Source organism: Anopheles marshallii, chromosome 3 (assembly GCF_943734725.1).
Source record: "Anopheles marshallii chromosome 3, idAnoMarsDA_429_01, whole genome shotgun sequence".
In the NCBI taxonomy this organism is placed as follows: Eukaryota; Metazoa; Arthropoda; class Insecta; order Diptera; family Culicidae; genus Anopheles; species Anopheles marshallii.
The window spans coordinates 38,879,043-38,900,072 of record NC_071327.1 but is presented as its reverse complement, the minus strand read 5'-3'; the positions used below and the strand labels follow the sequence as shown (position 1 = coordinate 38,900,072).

Sequence of the window (21,030 nt, the reverse complement as noted above, 5' to 3'; positions counted from 1 at the left end):
GTGTTCTGCTATAAAATTCTATTATCATCAATTAACCGTTTATCATTTATGTGCATAGGAAAGAAGATTACTGCCAGTGGAAGCGCCTTTAGAAAAAGTATATTATTTTTGTTGTATAAACATGCATAAAATGTTTTTAAATCTTGTACTTACCTAAAATCGACTGATACACAACACATAAAATTTTCAACTTTATTTGAGGTTATTTTCTTGTGTAGTTGTCTTCTTTTACAGAATGGTTAAATGTTTGACAATTTACAATCGTTTTTCTTCCCGAAATATTCAATATTTAAATGTTGTAAACAACCGCAACATTTCTTCCTTGAGAAGCAAAAATTTAACGTATGAGTATGTGCGTTCAAAAACAAGTTTCACTATATCATTTTAGAACTGTACCTAGAGACCGTTACATCGTTTAACGAACGGGTTATGTGAAATACCGTAAAGTTTCTGGCTAGGAGCTTCCCAAAGAAAAGCTATTGCCCTACCCGTCCCATCAACGTCCTGATAAGTCCGACCATTACGCTTGTCGCAGCGCTAAATGGGGAAGGAGTATACGAAAATGCGATCGTTTGTTGCGATAGTGTTGAGAACTTCAGGCGAAGAACGAAGAAGGCGAGAACTAGCTCGGTACCCACACTGTGGGTTGATTTCTCATTTGGCAACGATATTTCTGGAAACAATCGGTATACATTACCTGACGAAGAGAGTGGTGGAACGAAGCTACTACCAACAGATACGGTTAGTATGTGGATGGTCATCGTAGATGAAGAGATATGTTATTGACTCATGAAACCGCGAGGTTTTGCTGTTTCTTTTAATTCTCCATCTCATGCGTCCGTTTGTAAGACTGTTGAATCTAGGTACAGCTATGGTGCTATCTTTTGGTTCAGAGTTTTTTCAGCGTTTCAATGTTAAAGGAATGGTGGAAGTACAACCCACGTAAATGAGCTTGCTCAATGAAGACAAAGTAAAACTTGTAAAGTAAATAGAACAACCACTGGACCTTCCGACGTGCGAACTAGGAAAGGTCCGTTTTCCCTCATGGTTGAGCGGTCAGAGGTAGGATACAAAATATCGGTACCTTTGTTTATTGCACTGTTAGATGTGTGTTCACATGGTGAGAGTGAGGACATGTTAGGAAAAGGGAAAATTTCCCAGCAAATGAATGCTGCCATTACAATTAATTTCAATTATGCTCGACGTTAACGTTGTTCACGTATTATTTTGTTTCAATTATATGTGAAATGCTACTGTAAGTTTGCAAAGTTTAATACATTTGCTAGGTTCTTATACATTCTTATCCCAGAACGAACAAATGCATAGGTCCATGTACCATTGCGAATCTTATTCACGTTTTATCGTGCTTTTCTTTTTATGTGAACCTCTACGATGAAAAATGCTTATCAGTTCCATCCTAATCTTAGTTACTACGTGTATGTTTTATATGGATATTTTTCTGAATTACTTCAGATTGTTTTAATGTTTCACGTTACTCATAGTTTTCTTGTGGAATATGCGTATTTCAAATAAAATATGTTTCTGCAAATTGACCTTCATTCTATTAAACATGTTTTATTCTAGATTAATTACTATTCATGTATTTATTGTATTTTTTTTATTAAGATTTATAGTTTATTTTCTATAATTTAACAAATAACACGAAAACAAATATTTAAATACATTTCATTAAGTTTATATGCATTATATCTTCAATTCTGATAATTGTAATTTTTGTGATAAATCTTTCGAACAGCCTACACTGTGCTCTCTATTGTTGGTAAATTTTGAAATCGAGAGAAAACTGTAAAACTCATAACCGTCAAGATCGTTATTTGCAAACATACGGGCTGACAATTAGATTAATGGAATTCCCTCACAAACTGCTTCATTAACAAGGGCTGCCAAACAAGATTTTACACTTTGCTTGCTTTGCGAATATGTTTACAGCATCATTTGCCCCACTGTCGCACTACGTCTGGAACGAACATCCTTGTCCTCACACTAAAGGGAAAGGAACAACATTTATGTGTATGGCACCAGAATTTAAATTCTCAAAAATGTTAGCTTTCGTAAAGCATTTCATAACAATGCAAAATTTCCCGGCGCAAATTGGTAATATCTCATTACCGCTACTTTAAAATTAGGGCTCTTCAAATTTAAAATGCGAACGCATTTCGTTTGCATATTTTGACCCATTATAAGTATCTGTCTTTCCTATTCAAGTGTTAAAGAGCATAATCTTAAGGCAACACATTTCAACGAAACCGTAAAATAATGCGAATAATTAGATAATCAACGAAACATGCTGCAATACAATAAATAGGCGCTTACTAAGTTACTTGATAAACCAACTCGTAGAGGTATTGTTCTAATCTTATCGCTGTTTGGTTTCCTGAGCCATTTTGTTATGGATTATTTAAGCTATAAATCACATGATAAACAAACTGTAGTGGTTAGACTCAGATTTATCTAGGCGTGTATCTTTTAAAGCAGAGCTATTAATTAAACCAGCTCAAGGATTGATGAATTCCAAGACGTGTAAACCGGGCTGCTCAATTTATAACTTCCACATTATTTCTTCACTCCTGTTTGTACTGTTGAAAGTGAACACAAGTTGTTTAAAACCGTAGATCTAATGTTTCATTTGTCTTCTTCTTTTAAGCCTTTTTTCGTATTATTGTTATTTTTTTAATCAACAAGAACGGCCAGGCCATATTGCTTATAACTAAAGGTTGCTTAATCTAAGATACAATACACATTCGTTTGAAGACATTTCCTTCTCCAAACTTACCTTATCCCGAGTGTCACCCTGTATTATTTTTTTGTAACAAATCAAATACAAGAGTCCGGTTACAGGGACTTGCTCATTAGCTTAAATACTTTTTCATCAACATGTTTTAGTACAGATAATATAGCGACTAAAGCATATACTTGTCCCGATAATATTGATGACTCGTATCATCGCATGCACATCTTTTTGCTACAGTCTAAGATCTTTTTTAAATAATTTTAAGATATATTAAATAAAATCAGCACCATTCGCTTTGATATAATCGCCATAAACGGATCTCGCACACAAATGCCGCCGGGATTTGTTGTTAGCGTAACAAACGGTATAAAAAAAATAAATAAATTCACACAACTGCGTTGTCTGCTGCTCATGGAACAATTTTGGGCACCGAGAGAAAGTAGGTCTATTATAAAAACATTATTCAGAAATTAACTTCATAAACAGCCCGCTGAGGGACTGCTAAGTGGAAACTCAAACAAAAATGTATTGTTTCCCTATCCCCTTGCTCGGGGTTTTTATTTATCCCGTTTTTTACCATCCTGTACCAAAACCTCTCCCATCATAACACAGCAGCTCGAGCGTAAGCAGATAGACTCTCGAACGGTTCTTTGTTATGATTTTTGTTAGGATTTTGGTTATTTGTTGCCCTAGGACACTGTGTCATGGGCTGGGCAGTTCCGGGTCCGACGATTATCATTCCGAAACGTAGCTCTTTGGTTGTGGAAAAAGTTTTATTATACATTCCGAAAATTAAACGGACGAAGTCGATAGTACTGTTTTCGTTTGTGTTGTGCTCGTTAGAACTTACCAGAGTAATGCTTAACACAATTTTGAGCAAGCTTTACGAACACTTAACTGATGTCGGTTTTTTTTATGGCTCAAAAACAAACGATTGCTTTATACGAAAGATATTATATTTAAATTAAATGTGAAGAATTTTTGCACTCATCAATATGCTTAATTATATTTATTTCCAGATGTTACTACTTTTTCGTAACATCTCATTGAGCAATGTCAATATAATAATGACCTTGAAATATGATGAAATCCAGCTTTTAACATCATTTATATCATATAACATCACGTTATATGTATCATGCATTGCGTTGTATACCACTATCATGTGTTTTATCTAGATAATATCAGCAACTGTGTGTTTTTGTTGCCGAGAACTTTGTGGTGGCTTCATTATCATAGCAAAACTGCATCTTTCTGTTTGAACCCGCCGAACCGTAATGCTTTAAAACATTTTCTGCAATCCGCAGAAACGGGTTGTGCTGTAGTTTAAAATGTCCAAAAATATTGTCAACAGCTGTCAGCCACAGAGGGAGATTTTGGGGCAAATCTTGCACACACTGTGGACCAGCCAGCACGGTTGCTGCCTTTGGCTCAAGGTAGTGGAAGACTTGGCAAGATGCGTTGTAATGTAGAACGAAAATATTACTGCTCTAGTGAGCAGCGGTGCGGAGACCCAGAAGCAATGTGAACATTTTTCACTTTTTGCCTGTTTCACATCGGGCCGTTAGTCTGACGTCTGGGCAACGTTAAGTGCCGCCAGGAATGGGTTTGCTACTGTGTTTGGTGCATGATGTTTGGTGAAGCTACCGGTATGAAAATGGCAGAAGTTTTCATGGTGCAGTGCAACCTTTTCGGATCGTAGCTTTTTCCAGCAAAACATCGTAACTTAATTCGTTCTTCTCTTCTGGTCCTTTTATGCTCACCGTAAAATAAACATTATGCTACATCCAGCCAACAATAGATCTGTGAGCAAAAACGCAGCCAAAATAGTCAACTAAGAAAGTGCATTACCGTCAAGACCACAATGGTGTGTTTTGTGATGCCAGAGTATTCAATTTGTTCTGTTTATCTGGTGTCTGTTAATGTGTATGAAACGCGAGTAACCGATTATTTGGATGGTCAAATCGAAACTGTGCTGTTTCTACGGCTGAACTGAATAGATTTGCTGGTGCCAACTAACAGATTATTATGAAATGTATCCAGCTGTTTTCGTTGTTTCAAGATTACAAACATACATATGTGTAACTGCAATAAATGGGGAAACCTGATGTGGTTACATTTATACAAATCACTGTGATTAATTTGTTGAAAAAAATCGTTTTTGTCTTGTTTAGAATTTCATTTTTTTTCAATAATAATTGCGCGCCATTTATATTTACAAAAACTAAGAATCTGCTTTCTTTTTTATATGTTTGGTCTCCAATAGCAAAATACCGGTGGGTACTCCACACTCATCATTTTTACATCGCTCTGATATTAGCCTTGTAAAACCATCATCCTGTGTGCTTAAAGCATGTACTTTTGCATATGGTTGATGGTATGGTACTCATACAATAAGAAGATTTTCTTCTAAACATCTTTTCATCATCTTTTTTAACAAATGTAAAGACTCAATCACTATCGTAGTGTAAACAATATTTTACATATAATTTCGTAAATAAATCAACAAAATCCCATTAGTATGCATCTAAGTCCATTTATGTCAAACAACAGTTGACAACTAAATTTTTTGATCAGTATCAACAGTATCTTATCTTTTGCGTCGAGTCCACATCCTTTTGAGCATGGTGCCGTTTTCTTCAGATCTGCAACATAAATTACTTCCACACCTTTACACTACAATCAAAGTTGCGTAGCGCACGGAAATGTAATAAGCATCATCTAGCTGTACATCTCTCGCTTTATCCATTTACGCGTCGTTCTTCATTTTTTCGGACAGATAGATTAAATGAAATGTCCACCGTACGTCCACCTTTTTCATGACAGTATTGCCAGCATAGCTACGGTACCTAGGCCTGAAGAATCTTTTTGACGTGGCATCGAAATGATTTATTTTCAAGCTCAGCGACGGTTTACTCCAATGAAGCGTTAAAAACATCGGACCCGTGTCTTTTCGCGCAATAACACCCGTACACTGTGCCCGATGACGTGTCTTTTTCCCCCTATCAGTACCCTACCTAGAGATGGCGAAATATGTCACACCGAGTGTTTGACGCAAGTCTGCCTGTTGTCGAGCCAAACACGGAAACGGATGCTGCGTACCTACTATTTCGGTACCACATTTAGAGCAGTCCAGTTATTTCTACACTCTGTCGACCATGTCATTGTAGCAGGCCGAATGAAATGTGACATTATGATACCTAAGGCTGGTTCGCACTTTTCCTCAGAACCTCGGAGAAAACCGAGTGCCCTGCGATAGCAAAATTCTCATTTAATTCAGTAACAACCTAAAACTACAACAACACTATGTCCCATGTCAGTTGGTTTTCAATATTTGACCTCTCGTATAAAAAAGATTGTGATGACAGTGAATGATGCACAATAATTACATCCGAATAGAATATTCTCTTTTTTAATGGAAATCAAACGTTTGATTTCCTCTTTTATAATACTTTGTTTAATGGATGCGAAATGCAAGTTGCACGTTGCTCTACAAAGCCGGATTGTACAGTAACTTTTGTATTGTCGCAAAACTAAGTCATTGGTTAAAGAAATTGGTAGTTAAGTTCAAAATGTCTCATAAAAATATTGACACAATTTTGACAAGTCGTCGATCCAATATGTAACAGATATGTATAATTATTCAGTCAATCAAATATTCATGACTATTATGCTGCAATTAGTTTGAAGTATAGTGTTGTATAACATAATTAGAACGAAAATGGGACGTCGTAATGATATCTTAATGGTACAGAAAAAGATATGGAGAGAGAGTTCCTAGTAGTTTTTAACAATATTCAGTTTAAGGTTTCGTCGATCGCTTTGGTTTGGTTTGGTTACATCTTTTGAATTTTTTATTCTTACTTTATAATTAAACATTTGTTTTGCCATTTGCTACTTGCCATCAAAACATATTAAGCTACATGTTTTATCCACCACCACTTGAACATCCGAAATGGTCTAGCTTAGCGCGTAAAAGGACCACTCATCAATGATGCATTATAATTGTCGATAAATATTCCTCGTACTGTATTCTTCTACGTTTCCTCCCTAATGCCACTGCGTATGCTGTAACGACACACATGTATTGAGCAGGTTTCTTTTTCATTCTTTCTGTGTGATTTTCAGGAGACAAAACACCTGCTGGATTCCCCGTCATCAAACAAATTCCCACAATTCGTGTAATTGAAACGGGTCATACGGCCGTGATGCAGTGCAAGGCAACTGGTTCACCACCGCCAAAGATCTACTGGATAAAAGACATGAAGCGAGTCGATATGACTAATCCACGCTACAGCATCAACAGTGAAGGTAAGCAATCGTTCCACACTCATTACCTCCTAGATCCTTTGTTGCAGTATTTGTACTTTCGCATCGATAACCGTAGAAAGAAGACAAATACTCTGACGCAAGTAATACCGTCTAATCTAATGGTTCATTTGGGTTCGGAGAAACCAATTATGCGTTCCCGTTTCCTCGTCACATACACGCACACACAAACACGTGCAACAGTTGTGAAGGAGTCGTTGGAGGCGTACGGATCGTTCGTACAAAGTTACTCTCCAGCTGCTTATTTTACCGTTGTGTCCGTACCGTACATGATTATATACTCTGACCATGCAAACGTAAATGAGATGCTTGTTCATTACATTTATTATGGATTCGTTGCGGTTCCCCGAGCGGTTTACTCAGCGATTGAACCAAAGATTGTCCTCGCGCAACTACAACAACTTCTGCATTATTTTATGCAACGGTCACATATACGCAGCCTCTCACAAAAGTTCTTGAGTATCACACTCAACGGAGTCCAAACAACCGAGCAACGAATCGTGCTGCCAAACCAGAGTCGATGCATCACTTAATATCGAATCCGACCGGAGTATGGCTGCAGGGTGAACTAGTAAATAATTGATGTTACTTACAAAGCTGTTTGTGCCAACGCAAACTGTACATCTTTATACTGGTCCAACCTCACCCAACACATCTGCCGTTTGCAAGCTCATCGCATCTTTACACAAACCACGGTGCAAACATGTGCAAAGTTCACTGTCCAAGCTGTGGTTAGCAGCTGAAACACAAATTTACGCTCTGAAATGTTCAGTGTCTTGTCTGTTAATGCTACTGCCACACAAGAAAGTTGTATGGCAGTTGGTCAGGAAATGCTATCGTTTTGACCATCGTTTTTGGTTGTTTCCAAACCTCAATGAAACACGAACCGTTTGGTAATGAAACATTATGTAAGTGCAGTACGCACGGTTGGAATGCTGTTTTTTCAACCAAAATTTTACAAGTATTTATCGATGCGATATTAATCAAAAATTTCCTCTTCCAAATGTTGTAACATATTGTGCATCGTTTGAGCACTCGATGATAATGAAATAATATATACAGTCTTTGTTTGCAACGTGGTAACTGGTCGGAAATACTATAATTACTCCGTAAAAAATACGGTTTACTTTTAATCGATACAGAGATTACCTTAGAATATATTTACTTTTACAGTGTAGCCTCAAATGCTTGTCGTAGTTTAAAGTACTGTCGATAATTACTGTACGGCACAACGATTATTCTAGCATTTTGGCAGTGGCCAGTCATGTGAACAAGATCCTTTGGGGTCTGATGAACCACAACTGCCTTTACGCAAAAAGCCGTTTTATATTTGAAGAGCCCACGCTTGCATACATTACGTTGCCGACAGCATCTTGCACGTCCACACATGTTCACGTTTGGCTGTTTACAGCAACCTTTATGAATTTTCCACTAACCAATATACGGTCCGAATTTTTCGGTATCATGATGCATTAATCATGGGCGAAATGTTCCCATGCTAATTAATGAGTAATACGAACCCAACCTCTCCATCACCTAGCCCGAATCCTCCCGCTCTCTTTACTCCTATCGCAAAATTCTGATTGGAAGGGATTGCGGCCTCTCAATCCTTCGGTTGGATCGTTTTCGTTTATTTTTTTTTTTGTGTCTGAATTTCTCATCGATTCCACCCTTTTTAACGGGGGAGACCGATTGGTACGGTTCGATTGACGCGAACGAACGATACGGTGTATTCCGTAGGGAGCCATATTTTTTACCACTTTTTATATTGAAATTATTTATGATTCGCTCGGCAAGGTCCAGATTTAGGCGGGACTCCGGCCGCGTAGAGACAGAAATAAAACAAATGTGGTACAATGGTTCTGCGTATGGTTGTGCGGATGTTGGGTGTTCGGTGCTTTTAGTTGTGTTGGTTATTTGTAGGCATTTGCTGTATTGTTTATAAATGTTGCCAAATTTATGTCAATAAATTGGTCCCTATGGTTCGGAAAAGTGGGCAACTCGGTCACAACATCGGCAGTCACCACACGGTATAACAAAATTGATCGTTTTCGCTTTATAATGTACAAAGTTGTTGCTACACGATTAAACTTCCATTTGAAGTACAATGACGCAATCGCACCAGAGTGTAGGAACACTAGTGCGGTTGCTGCATTTTGTCATCAATTGATCCAGATCTAGAATTATTAGTCAAGTACTAGATAAAAGAGCCTTTGTTCTAAATATTTTTCATATTGAAGATTCTGGTGTTTTTTTCTTACAAATCGCCAGGTTTTCGATATTTTTATCTGTAAAACATCCATGTTTGAGTAAAAAAATATTACCTACCCTTGCATGTGATTAATTTAAAATGGAATCACTAGAAACTAATTTACAAGACTTCAAGACTTCAAAAAACTATTCACAGCATTTTTTGAAACTTTTTTTTATTTTAAAACATGCTAGGGACTCTATGCTATATTTGAAAGAAGGAGCCTAAACATTTAAATCCGAATTATATTTCTATTAACGTACACATGCTATTTCTTAGTACTTGTAATCGGTAAATATTTCTTCATAGCAATTCCAACAATTCTACCGCCAAAAGTTAAAAGCTCTATGAGAGACCCTCTGTATTTTTTCGCTCTTTGTGTTTCAGTTTTTTTTTAACTTGGAGTTTTTTTTTGCTAAACAGACAGTGGTAATGTTTCTGGTTTCGAAACATACAACACCCCCGGAAGGGCATAGCAGTATCTGACAGCAACAAATCATAGACAGCAATTTCACGGCAAGATAACAAGCGGCCACATTCTACCATTTTCATGCCCCGTGCCAAAAATCATTCTTCTCACAGTAAGCATGGTCTTTGACCCCTCCAATATACATTCGGATGCATTCGGTGTGGCAAAGGAATCTAGCTCAATGGTGGCAGTGACGAAGAATCTCGGCTACCGTACACTGTACACTTCATCCTCCGAGGTGTAGGTTTTTATGTTTTCCCTCTGTTTTTCCCCTACTTTCACTTCTCCAATTTAGCTTCACCAGTCCCGGGATGCGGGAAAGCACTCTAAAACCCTGCCGGCAACCGGAACGAACCAATTTCCATAAAAGTTCACATATCATCATCGTTAAATTGCTTTTCCCTTTGGTAACTTTCGTTCTAAAATCCTCCCGGTAGCGGCACTCCCATCAGCCATCAATTCATTTCCCCTGCACCAAAAAATGGTCCACTCGACCGGGTTCCGGGTGGACTTCATCTTGGACCACAGATTGGTTCGTTATTTTTTCCAACGGCCGGAAAACGCGGTGTGTGGATCGTACATTCCTTCCCCCCTCGTCACAGGAACAGGTCAGGCTGGCAGGATAGATGGATGGGAAGCAATTTCATATAAATTTGATTTCCACCTTTTCCTACATCGGTACTGCTGGGCTAAAAGCGCCCAATCCCAAGCCAGAACGCGAACAAATAAGGATGGGAAGTACGAGAGGTACTGGAATTTGTATGATTTTTTCACTTCTCCCGATCAACTTTATCGCTCCGGCCAGTTGAACAACGCCCGAATGCTTCCACGCTTCCTCACGCTCTTCTAACATTAGTGCCCAATTAAACGAACTGCCTATCCACTTTTCTTAAATCGTTTTTCCCACCCTAAACATTCACCATTCCACGGGTGGAGGAGACTGATGCTCGGAGGCTTTATTTTTTTATATCTATCCCTAGCATTCTCTGTTCCGCATTCCCATTCCCGTTGCTTGCGTCCGCGGTCAACCACATCCAATCCCATAGCAGTAGCGTGTGGTCAATGGTATCGTTGGCAATCGCCTTAGTGAAATCAGTGAATCCAATGAAGGACCGTACCAACCCCGAGATGTTGCAGCGTACGACCGTAGCTCATAAGCCTGGAATCTTTTTACGGTTTAACAAAGCTTTCCATTTTGGTGTTCGTGTGAACCGCAGTAGCGGCAAGCATTCGATTTGCAAAAAGAAACAAGGCGACACCTCGAAGAGCATAAATCAAGCAAAAAGAAAAACTGGCATTTGGTAAAAAAGGCGGCAATTTGGGTCAGTCAATGCATCTCACTATACTTTATCCCATTGCTTTGAACCTTGTACTGCTACTCAGTGCACTAAACTTGTCTATTACTGCCAACAAGTATATGCAAAAACTACCTTCATTTGGAACTACAAGTAACACGATACTCACAGCATTGTTAAGTTTGATTTCCTTTTTTCAATTTCGCTGAACGATTACTCGAGGATGGTGTGGTTTTTCCTGTTTCCTAGTTTTATTGCACAATCCCCTGTACTATCTTTCATGAGTCATAGCCTTGACATAGGTCACGTTTCTCGTTTTAACCATTGATTTGTTTCTAGGTCTTGAAACAAGCCAAACAATTATTTTCAATATCACGATTCAGTTCGTAAGAAACAAAAAATTTCCACGTGCACATTTTCTCTCTCTATTTCTGGATGTAATGGAAAGCAAAACACATTCAAGATTTGGCAAAAAAGTATTTAAAAAAAACCCTCATACTAGCACGTAATGCGAGTGCAGTTGCAGGACGCAACGAGCAAACATTTACTGTGCAAATATATCTTCCTTCCTGTATATGGACGCAATAGGTAGTGACGGTGAAACTTTTCGGTTGGTTCTCCCGTTTCGCGTATGTCTCAAGCCCATTTAGCACATCGAGAAAATCCCATGCATAAATAATGGATAAATTTTCAGCACACATAAATTATGCATTTTTATGATAAAAATGGCTCCCACCAGCAGACTATGCCAGCAGACCAGCAGACTATGTGCAGCTTATTTGTAACTGCGGCTCGACTCGGGTGGTCTCGGTAGTAGTAAGTACCAAGTGCAAGCATGTGCGGCGGATCGTAAGGTCGCAAAAAGTAAATGAACTGAATGGGTCTTTAGGTTTATGTAACGAATACGCATTTAAAAAGTGACGCTTGTGTTTGTAGAATATGTGCTGTTGTCTTCATCGCCTTGACCACCACCCCCGTGTGAAAAGGATGACACTCTGAATTAATGATCGTTCTGCGACCCTGGAGATTGAACTAAGGCTAGAAAATATTTCACTTCGACAGTGAAATGGCTTCCGATTACTGGGGATGAATGTTTAGTACGCTCGTTCAACATTTTTAACTACAGTCACCGAAGCTAATCCGATCCACAATGAATTAGGAACGAATAATAAGGATCGTAACAGTTGGACACACATTGCCCATTAATGTGTCACTCCATCGCTGATCCTGATTTTTTTTTATTATTATCTACTTTTGACCTTCATAAAATGCTTTTTTTTCAAAACGTTTAATAAAACCCATAGTAGACCCATACTCCCTTGGATCTCTTTGATTCATACAATAAACCGACGCATTAAATTTCAAACCCATGAGTCTTTTTGGTTAGTTTATTTACAAATTTACGATCGAAACTGACATAAAACACTACCGAAAGCAAAGCACATGGAAGAACAATCTCTAATGGATAGAGTTTCAGCTACGATTTTCGCAAAAACTTTTACGTATGGCATGCGTAAAAGTTAATGGTAATGCGGGAAGTATTTTGTGATAGCACATGATTCGCATGGAATGAAAACTAATAAAACCGAACATGGGCTTGACTTTTTGGTTTTCTGTAATGTAGGTGTTAATTTATTTGTGTGTGAAATGAACTATATTTGAGTTTTTAACTATCGCGTTTTTATTCACATCTTAATACATTACACTCGTCATTAAATAAAAAAAAACATTACACTCGTCATATTCTTTACATGCGTACGTTCCTATAAAATATATTATTCGATCGCTCTACAACTACAGATTGTGATGTAACCATTTACTCGAGTCTTATTGACATTGATGTGGTGATAGAAATAAATCTCACAGACCAATCGTTCCGAATTGTTACGTCTTATTTCATACTACTTTTGTTCAAGCAAGTTCTCCGCTAGACGCAACTTAAATTTGACGATACATTCGTGTACCATAATCGTGAAGAAAATTTATTAATGCATCCCCGACATTCAAGTCCTAGTACCACAACGAAAGGTTTAGTCGATCAACTGATTGCTGATTTGTTCGTTTTCCCCTTGTTATTTCTCTCATGCTATTCACAGGGAGTCTACAAATTGACAACAGCGAAGAAAGTGACATGGGAAAGTATGAGTGTGTTGCTGAAAACTCGGTCGGAACGGAACACACAAAACCGACGCCACTGTACGTGAAAGTACGACGTGTTCCACCAACATTCTCGCGCCCACCAGAGCCCGTGTACGAAGTCATGCTAGGGGCCAATCTGACTCTCACTTGCGTAGCTGTCGGTTCGCCGATGCCGACCGTCAAGTGGCGCAAGGGCGTTGATCAGGATTTAACGCCAGAAAATGATGTCCCCGTTGGTCGGAACGTTCTGGAGCTAACTGACATACGAGTCAGTACTAATTACACCTGCATCGCTCGATCGAACCTCGGTGTCATCGAAGCTACCTCACTGGTCAAAGTTCAATGTAAGTGACAAGTAAACCCATGTCGGATAGAGAAACGACCTTTCAAGCCCCTGGTTCAGCAATTTTGATCTTGATGGATTGGTGAACTGAATAAACGTGTTTTTTTTTCATTCTTGACCGTCTTTCTTTTTAATTGTAGCATTACCAGCTGCGCCCACGGATGTAACAATATCGGAAGTAACGGCTACACAGGTACGGCTCGAGTGGTCTTACAAGGGCCCAGAAGATTTGCAGTACTACGTTATACAGTATAAGCCAAAGAACGCAAATCAGGCAAGTACCATGCTGTAACGAATATACCTCCATCTCTACAGTAGGGAGAGTGGATCATTTTTCTCAGATCCAATTGCTCACCGGAAACTCATGGAATCATGAGACGACAACAACGCCACAGAATAATTGACATTTTTATTAATGGTTTTGAATGTTATTTCTTTACTTTCATGAAATTGTACTCTTGACGCGTGCTCTTAATGGTCTGTATTGTGTAACATACTACGTCGCGGACACAATATCAACGGACAACGAATCAACGATTACACTGCGGTAAAATTTGCAGGCTTTCAGTGAGATTAGTGGTATTATTACGATGTTCTATGTAGTACGAACGCTGAGCCCGTACACCGAGTATGAGTTCTATGTTATTGCAGTGAATAATATCGGCCGAGGACCACCGTCACTACCGGCCACAACGACTACCGGAGAGACAGGTATACAAGTGCTAAAATACAACAACAGCGCAATACAATAACTATTGTAGTTTAAATGAAACCAAATTTTAATCAACAACCTCATCATACAAGCTTAACCATGAACACAATTAATAAATCTACAAACATGCAAGTTACATAGCGCGTCTGACCGTTACAAGTAGTTTATTTACATTTACTATAAAAGGTTTTTTTATGTACTGATATGTGTAAGGGGTTTCAATTTAAAATATAACAAAACAATTGTCGGTTTGCTTGTTATATAACAGTTTGCCTTTCAATATAACTTAATATATAAAAAAACAACTATGCACATCATAAATAATATCGTTCTATAAGCTCACAGTAGATTTCAAAATACTAAAATTACGATGTTCAACAATCGTGGTTTATGATGGGTGTAAAACACCACATAATATGATATTAGTTTCCTTATTTTCCTTTATTGATTCTCACAACAACAAATAGAACAACACAATGGGTATTTGCTTTCTCTTTTACATCTATTAATGCTCAATTTAGGATTATGCGTAGCAAGGCGCATTGAACATATAGGCGCATTGAAAAAGGTATTTTTCGACTCCGAAACTGTTTTACCATGTTCGGCCAGTCGTCGACAGCCTAATGCCACAATACCTCTAAATTTATTATTTTCTTCTTGCCAGTTACGCGTTAACGCACCACGAAGACATACTTTGCTAGTATTCAATGCTGGCAACAGACAGCTAGAAGCCTATCAGACTCGTCCGAGGGACTCTATTTTCATTAAATATCAATCACTTTGCAGCCAATTATTCATTATTTTTGCAATTTATCTTCATTAAAAGTGAATGTAATAGCATCGAGTGGCAAGCCGTGAATCATTTTCAATCAGCATCAGCTAGACTTTTTCCGCTTCATGCTTCCAGTACATGGTCCTGGTTCAGCTCAGCATAGTTTGCGAAACGTGTGGGAATTTGCTCGTCGATTAAACTTTATTGATTACCAGTGGCTGGAAAGCGATATATTTTTTAAGCTGTGGTCTGTGTACTGCAAATACGTTCACAGATATTTATCACAACTTTTGAATAGATACAGTAGCGTAAATTTAGCTTTTACAGAACATTGATTGTTTATATAAATAAAACATGCGGATATTATTTTCATCCATTTTTCACGTATTGCCACTAAGTAATGTTCTCCGTACTCATTTTCTCACTTAAACTACCTGAAAGACAACTGTCGAAATCAAACAATCATTGAAACGTATAAAATAACATGCGTAACATCCGTGGTCCATCGGTACGACGGCATTGGCTGATCTTTTCTTCTTGGCTGGCCTCAAACCGAAAGGTCTTAACTTTCCCGTTTATTATGAAAAGCATGTTTTCTCCGGAAAACCGCAATCAATCGTACAAACAAATATTTGGGGCCTTTTTCACTTCCCTTGATCCCCTACCGCAGACCTCACACACCACATGATGACTGATTGATCCAAATAGGGAATGTTTTGATTTGTGTGAATGTATCCTGACGGTCGCACACGGTACTGAGCTGTAGCTTGGGAAAAATTGAACGAAGATACGCGTACCCCGCACCTAGAGGGCGACCATTCCGCAAGATCTCACTGCCAGCTACGGCGAGCAGTGCGAAAGGGAAAGACGAAAAGGATGGAGACTTAACCGTGAATAAACAGCGATTTTGGTCGGTTTTAGTTTCTTTTTTCATCCTTCCAGGCTACGGTGTGGCCCTTTCAGTTCGGGTCCGTTCGAGCATAATGTTATTACTATTATTCGAAGAATATCATAATATTTACCACGTGTTTGCGTGTTTTCGCTCGTGTGCGTGTGTAAGCAGGAAGCGGTTAGCTACAAATTCATGGTGTGGAAAAAGCTTCACCGAGGACCATATAATTCATGAAGTTTATCTTTCATTTTGGATCGAAATAACACGCAGAGCTAGCTGCTGCTGCAGGTTCGATGAGTATTTCGTCTATACCGCAATTTCACGATTTGCTTTTCTTTTTTACTGGCCAGGTTTTCTTTTGGTTAGCAGAGAAAACGGACCGCTGTGCCCTTTTTGTGGCGCTCATGCTCTCATTCCACGTCTCCGTCCGACTAAACGATCACTGAAGTCACACGGCGCGGAATCACAATCGTTCTTTACCGTCAGATTGGTCCCGGTCCCGCTGCGTTTCGTAACGTCTTCGCATTTCTAACTCCATAAATCATGGGTGGTGCGTGGATGGCACGAAACAACTTATACACGGTTGCCTCTCGGGAATGTTTATTTTGCGAAGCGTAAGACTTGGTCAAACGCTACAGGATGCTAAGCAGCATGGCTTTGCACAACCAAACACATGTCTGTGCTGGAAAATAAATGAATTCACTCTTTTTCGTCGGTTGACGTTTAAGGGTCAGCCTTAGTTGAATTGATGGAACGTAATTTGTTTTGTTGCTCAGAGATTTTCGTCGACCAATGAAGATCGTAAGAATTCCCTGCGGAGAATAAAACAATGCGAACCACAGTTTTTGAACCGAAATACCCGAGAGAGGTATGGTTGGCATATAAACACTGAATTAATATGAAATTCGAATAGGTTCCAGATAATTTTACACATTTATAAGATCTTAATATCAATTTAACTTCTTCGAAATCCTAGAATACCCCGAAAAGAGAACAAAACACTATTCATAATACGCACACTATTCACAATACGATCTCGATATATTTATTCTGTATACTTAGACTTCGTTTTTATCAACTATTTTTCATGCAATCTCCCCAAACTCATGATGTACGCGTCAAAAATTCGTTTACTATTGATAATCGAAAACAAATGCAATACTTCCATCTGTGCGATCCATTTAAACCTTTCGAATGCATACAACGGCCACAATAATAATTTTGGTTTGGATTTTGAACTTGAACAAAATTTATCTAAAATCTCGATCGTCTTCGCACAACCGAAACGTGCCTGCTTCATCCAACACACAAAAACACCCGTGCGACCGTACCGGAATGTAAGTGAAACAATTTTGCTCGTGCCAAGTGCATTTTTGGTTTTTGTATTGGATTTAAAACACTTCTCTCGCAAACCTCCTACGAAACATTCTCCTTACAACGAGCATACATTCACCTACTCAACCATAGGCCATTAAGCACGAAAAGCTGAAAAGTAATTTTAAATGGTTGCGTTTTTTTTTCGTACGCTAACGAATGAAAAATTAGTATATTGTTTCTACTGCATTTAACAACGACACAGGGAGAGTTTTGTGGCAACGGCGGATTATAAGCTTTCCTGGTTTTCAGTCGTTGAGCGGTGAATGTGATGTGATAACCTCGAAACATGATATTTCCCAACAAACCAACTTTCTTTCCCGTAGTGAAAACATGCACCAGTTTTGCGTTACTACATCTTTTTTTTTTTGAATTTTTACTTATTCAGTACCAGGTAGAAGCTGCAGTGTACAGTGAAACAGAAACACATTCTTGTGTTTTTTTTACTACATTAGTTTTCGTATTTACAACAATTGTGCTTCTTACGTTCAACGACATTAGAATTTTTGAAATGCGTTGGTTTTGCAAGATCAACGCAAAAAAAACATGCACAATTTTAATGCTAGAACCGTAGAAAAATTCCACTCCACGTAAATATTTTGTATATGTTCGGTTTTCTATTGCACCAATTGTTTGCAATTTTTTTATTTTGTAACCGCACAATACTTGATGCAAAAATCAAAATTCATTACATATTCACTGTTTTCATTCCCAATTTTTGCCCTCGTTACGTGCTCATCATTGCGATTTGTGTCTAACCTACAATGATAGGCGATTCCGTATATGGAGGTTCCAGTAAGTAACAACTTTATAGCGACAGTTACCCGTAGTTCTCTGTTTTTTCACATAGCTATCTGATTCACCATTCACGTCGGTGTTCTGTTTTGTTTCGTTTTGCCTTTTGTGACCGTCCTGCTACACGGTAGATTGTGCTTTGAAACAAGTTCATCCTCAATTTCAAAAATTTTCGATTTTCTTCACCTATTTGTCAAACTGTAGCACGGTTTTTTGTTTTGTTCTGTTTTGTTCTGTAGTGTTTGCATCTAGAAAAGTTTTGTTCCCGTAGAGTTTGCGATCAGTTTTTGAGCAATAAGATGTTTACACTTTTTCACTTGTTTGTATGGTGTGTTTCAATCAGTTTTAAATTTTCGCCAGTTTTCAGAACAGCATTTTTTCTTTCCCTATTTTTACGCTGCCTTAAGCGTTTACTCCACCATTCCCCTTACGTATTTACAATAGATCCTGTTTCTTACACTGGTACGCGAAGTGTGCCATCCAGGGTAATTTCAGTCAAGTCGCACACTCCATATCCAATAGCGATTGCTTTCGATAGTCCAGAGTATCTCGAAAGCGCTCGTCACTGTGTACACCCGCGTTTCCTTTGGCACACCAGGTTCTTTGCCAGATGGAAAAGTTTTCACTCCGCAACTGTCCAAAAGATAAGCTGCCAGCTATGCACTGAACTTTTCCAGTGAAACATCCACCGCCTGCACATCAGCACAACATTGTTACCTACATTGCCTTAGCTTATGTCATACCGCGCTCCAGTGTACGGGTTTTCCCGCTCTTGCCGTTCGCAGAACGTTGCTGTTCTATTGATTTCATCGTCAATACTTTAGTGTTCTGCCGTATCGTATTGTCGACTGTTTGTAGAATATGTTCCATTTTCTCACAAACGCCTTTCACCGATTGCATACTGGCGCATGCATCGTTTTACGTTCTACAGCATTTTCATAATGCAGCAGTGGGAAAATGTACTTTTGCTAGATGTTCTTATTGCACCGGCACAACATCTCTAACGCTCTACATCGCCATGGGCAGAAAAATGGACAGTTTTTTGTCTGTTGTTGTGTGCTTTTGTTTCTTACTGCATGGTAACCTCTATGTTTCTCGCAAACTTTGCATTATCCACCTGTCCGAGTCCGGTTCAACTGGTTGATAGGAGCCGCAGGGCAGATATTTTCTGCAGCAAATATTCAATTTAACAATGGATAGCAACTTTTATGTTAGTTTCCCTCGAAGTTTCCTGGACTACCAGCATAGCTTTTAGCTCCTCTTACACACTCTCTGCAATCTTGCTTCACCGTCTTGCCGTCTATGAATCTTTTATTTCACTTCATATGGTACAAATCTTTCTACGCGTGCATTTCGATGCAAGTTGCATATTCGATTTATTGAATACCATAAACATGTTGCCTTCGCTGATGTATGCATAGTTCACTATAAAAAATATATTCTTACTCACTTTAATCGCTTGTCAACAACTTTTCCAATGCATGTTTCAATAACCTGAGCTGTTGTACATATATTTTCATTAGTACTCTTGTTTAGTTGTTCTTTCAAATTCTTATCCAAAAATATGAGTATAGTCTTTTCCCGAGTTACGCGACACTCGAGTTACATTACATTTTACATTACAATTATATTTTGGTCGTTATTATATTTTTACGTTATACTCCAATTGTCGAAATAAACGTAAAAATATCATTTATTAATGGACTTCGTAACGTGAAAAGAAGAAATCGATCACTGTTGTTGTTGTTTGTTTTTTTTACGACTCTCGATTTACGATTTTTTACTACTCTTGTGCATTCGCCTCTCAAAATCGATCACTGAATACTAACTATAAACTATAATATAAAGGCAATCCAAGTTACGCAAATTTCTCTGGAACGGATTATTACTCGGAAAAAGGCTGTATACACAACAAAAAAAATGTTTTCAGATGTTTTTCTACTTCAATCTTCATTCTTCTATTATTCAATACTTCACTCATAGCTATACAAGCTACTTCACATTGCCCTGTACTTGAATGTAACTTTATTTGTTCCATTCGCTTTGTACATTATTGTACATTTAATCAAACTAAAGCATGCTTCATTACATCTATATAGTTAGTTCGTATCCCTGTTATTATTACTGTTCTACGTAGTTTTCAAGTGGCAAGTTGGACTTTCCAAGTTAAGCGAGTTAAAAATGGTAGGAATGGTGCCTTATCTTCTTTTCTTCATCCGACGATAACTACTTACAGAAATGGAAAGTGCTCCAAGAAACATCGAAGTGAAGCCGTTAAGCTCGTCGACAATGCTTATTACGTGGGAACCACCTGAGACTCCTAATGGACAAGTAACCGTGAGTATCAACAACGTAGGGTAGACGTAAAAGTACTGAAAGTAGTCGAGTATTGGCTGCACGACCGACAAAGAAATCCATTACTTCCAATCGTGCAAGACAAATTTAATAACATTTTTTTTTGTGCAGCAAGGGTAAAGCGTGGCGTAGGATAAAATGGATTCTATATGTATTTATATCATTTTCTGCGTGTTGGGTAAAAGAACAGTAAAGAGGAGGGAGACTTTGGCATATTCATTTCGCCACATTTTGTCAAAGTAAAGGCATCTTTAGTTAGACCATAAATAGACCATTCCGTAAAATGTGAACCGATACAACACACACTCAAATCCGCGTAACTAATCGATCAATAAAGGGCTATCATTTGTACACTCGATTAGCTTTCATTCTAAACACGCACGCATCCGTAATGAACAATCGGCTAATTGATATATCATACGTGTTCATCATTCACTTAATGAGTCAGTTTTTTTTATTTTGTTTTCATTTAGTAATAAACGGGTTAGCTAATGGTACTATGCTCATTGTTTTTTTCCCTAAATACTTATTTCAATTTTACCCTTTTTATTG

The 21,030-nt window shown here is 38.3% G+C and overlaps 1 protein-coding gene across 1 annotated transcript in view; it reads left to right on the top strand.

The window, feature by feature from the left end:
• LOC128714697 (tyrosine-protein phosphatase Lar) overlaps positions 1-21,030 on the top strand; it is a 113,092-nt gene that overhangs the window by 57,453 nt on the left and 34,609 nt on the right. Inside the window, exons 5-10 of the mRNA XM_053809572.1 lie at positions 6,881-7,063; positions 13,193-13,579; positions 13,719-13,852; positions 14,139-14,289; positions 18,100-18,123; positions 20,360-20,460. Coding sequence (XP_053665547.1) covers positions 6,881-7,063; positions 13,193-13,579; positions 13,719-13,852; positions 14,139-14,289; positions 18,100-18,123; positions 20,360-20,460 — 980 coding nt within the window. The remainder of the gene's footprint in view (positions 1-6,880; positions 7,064-13,192; positions 13,580-13,718; positions 13,853-14,138; positions 14,290-18,099; positions 18,124-20,359; positions 20,461-21,030) is intronic.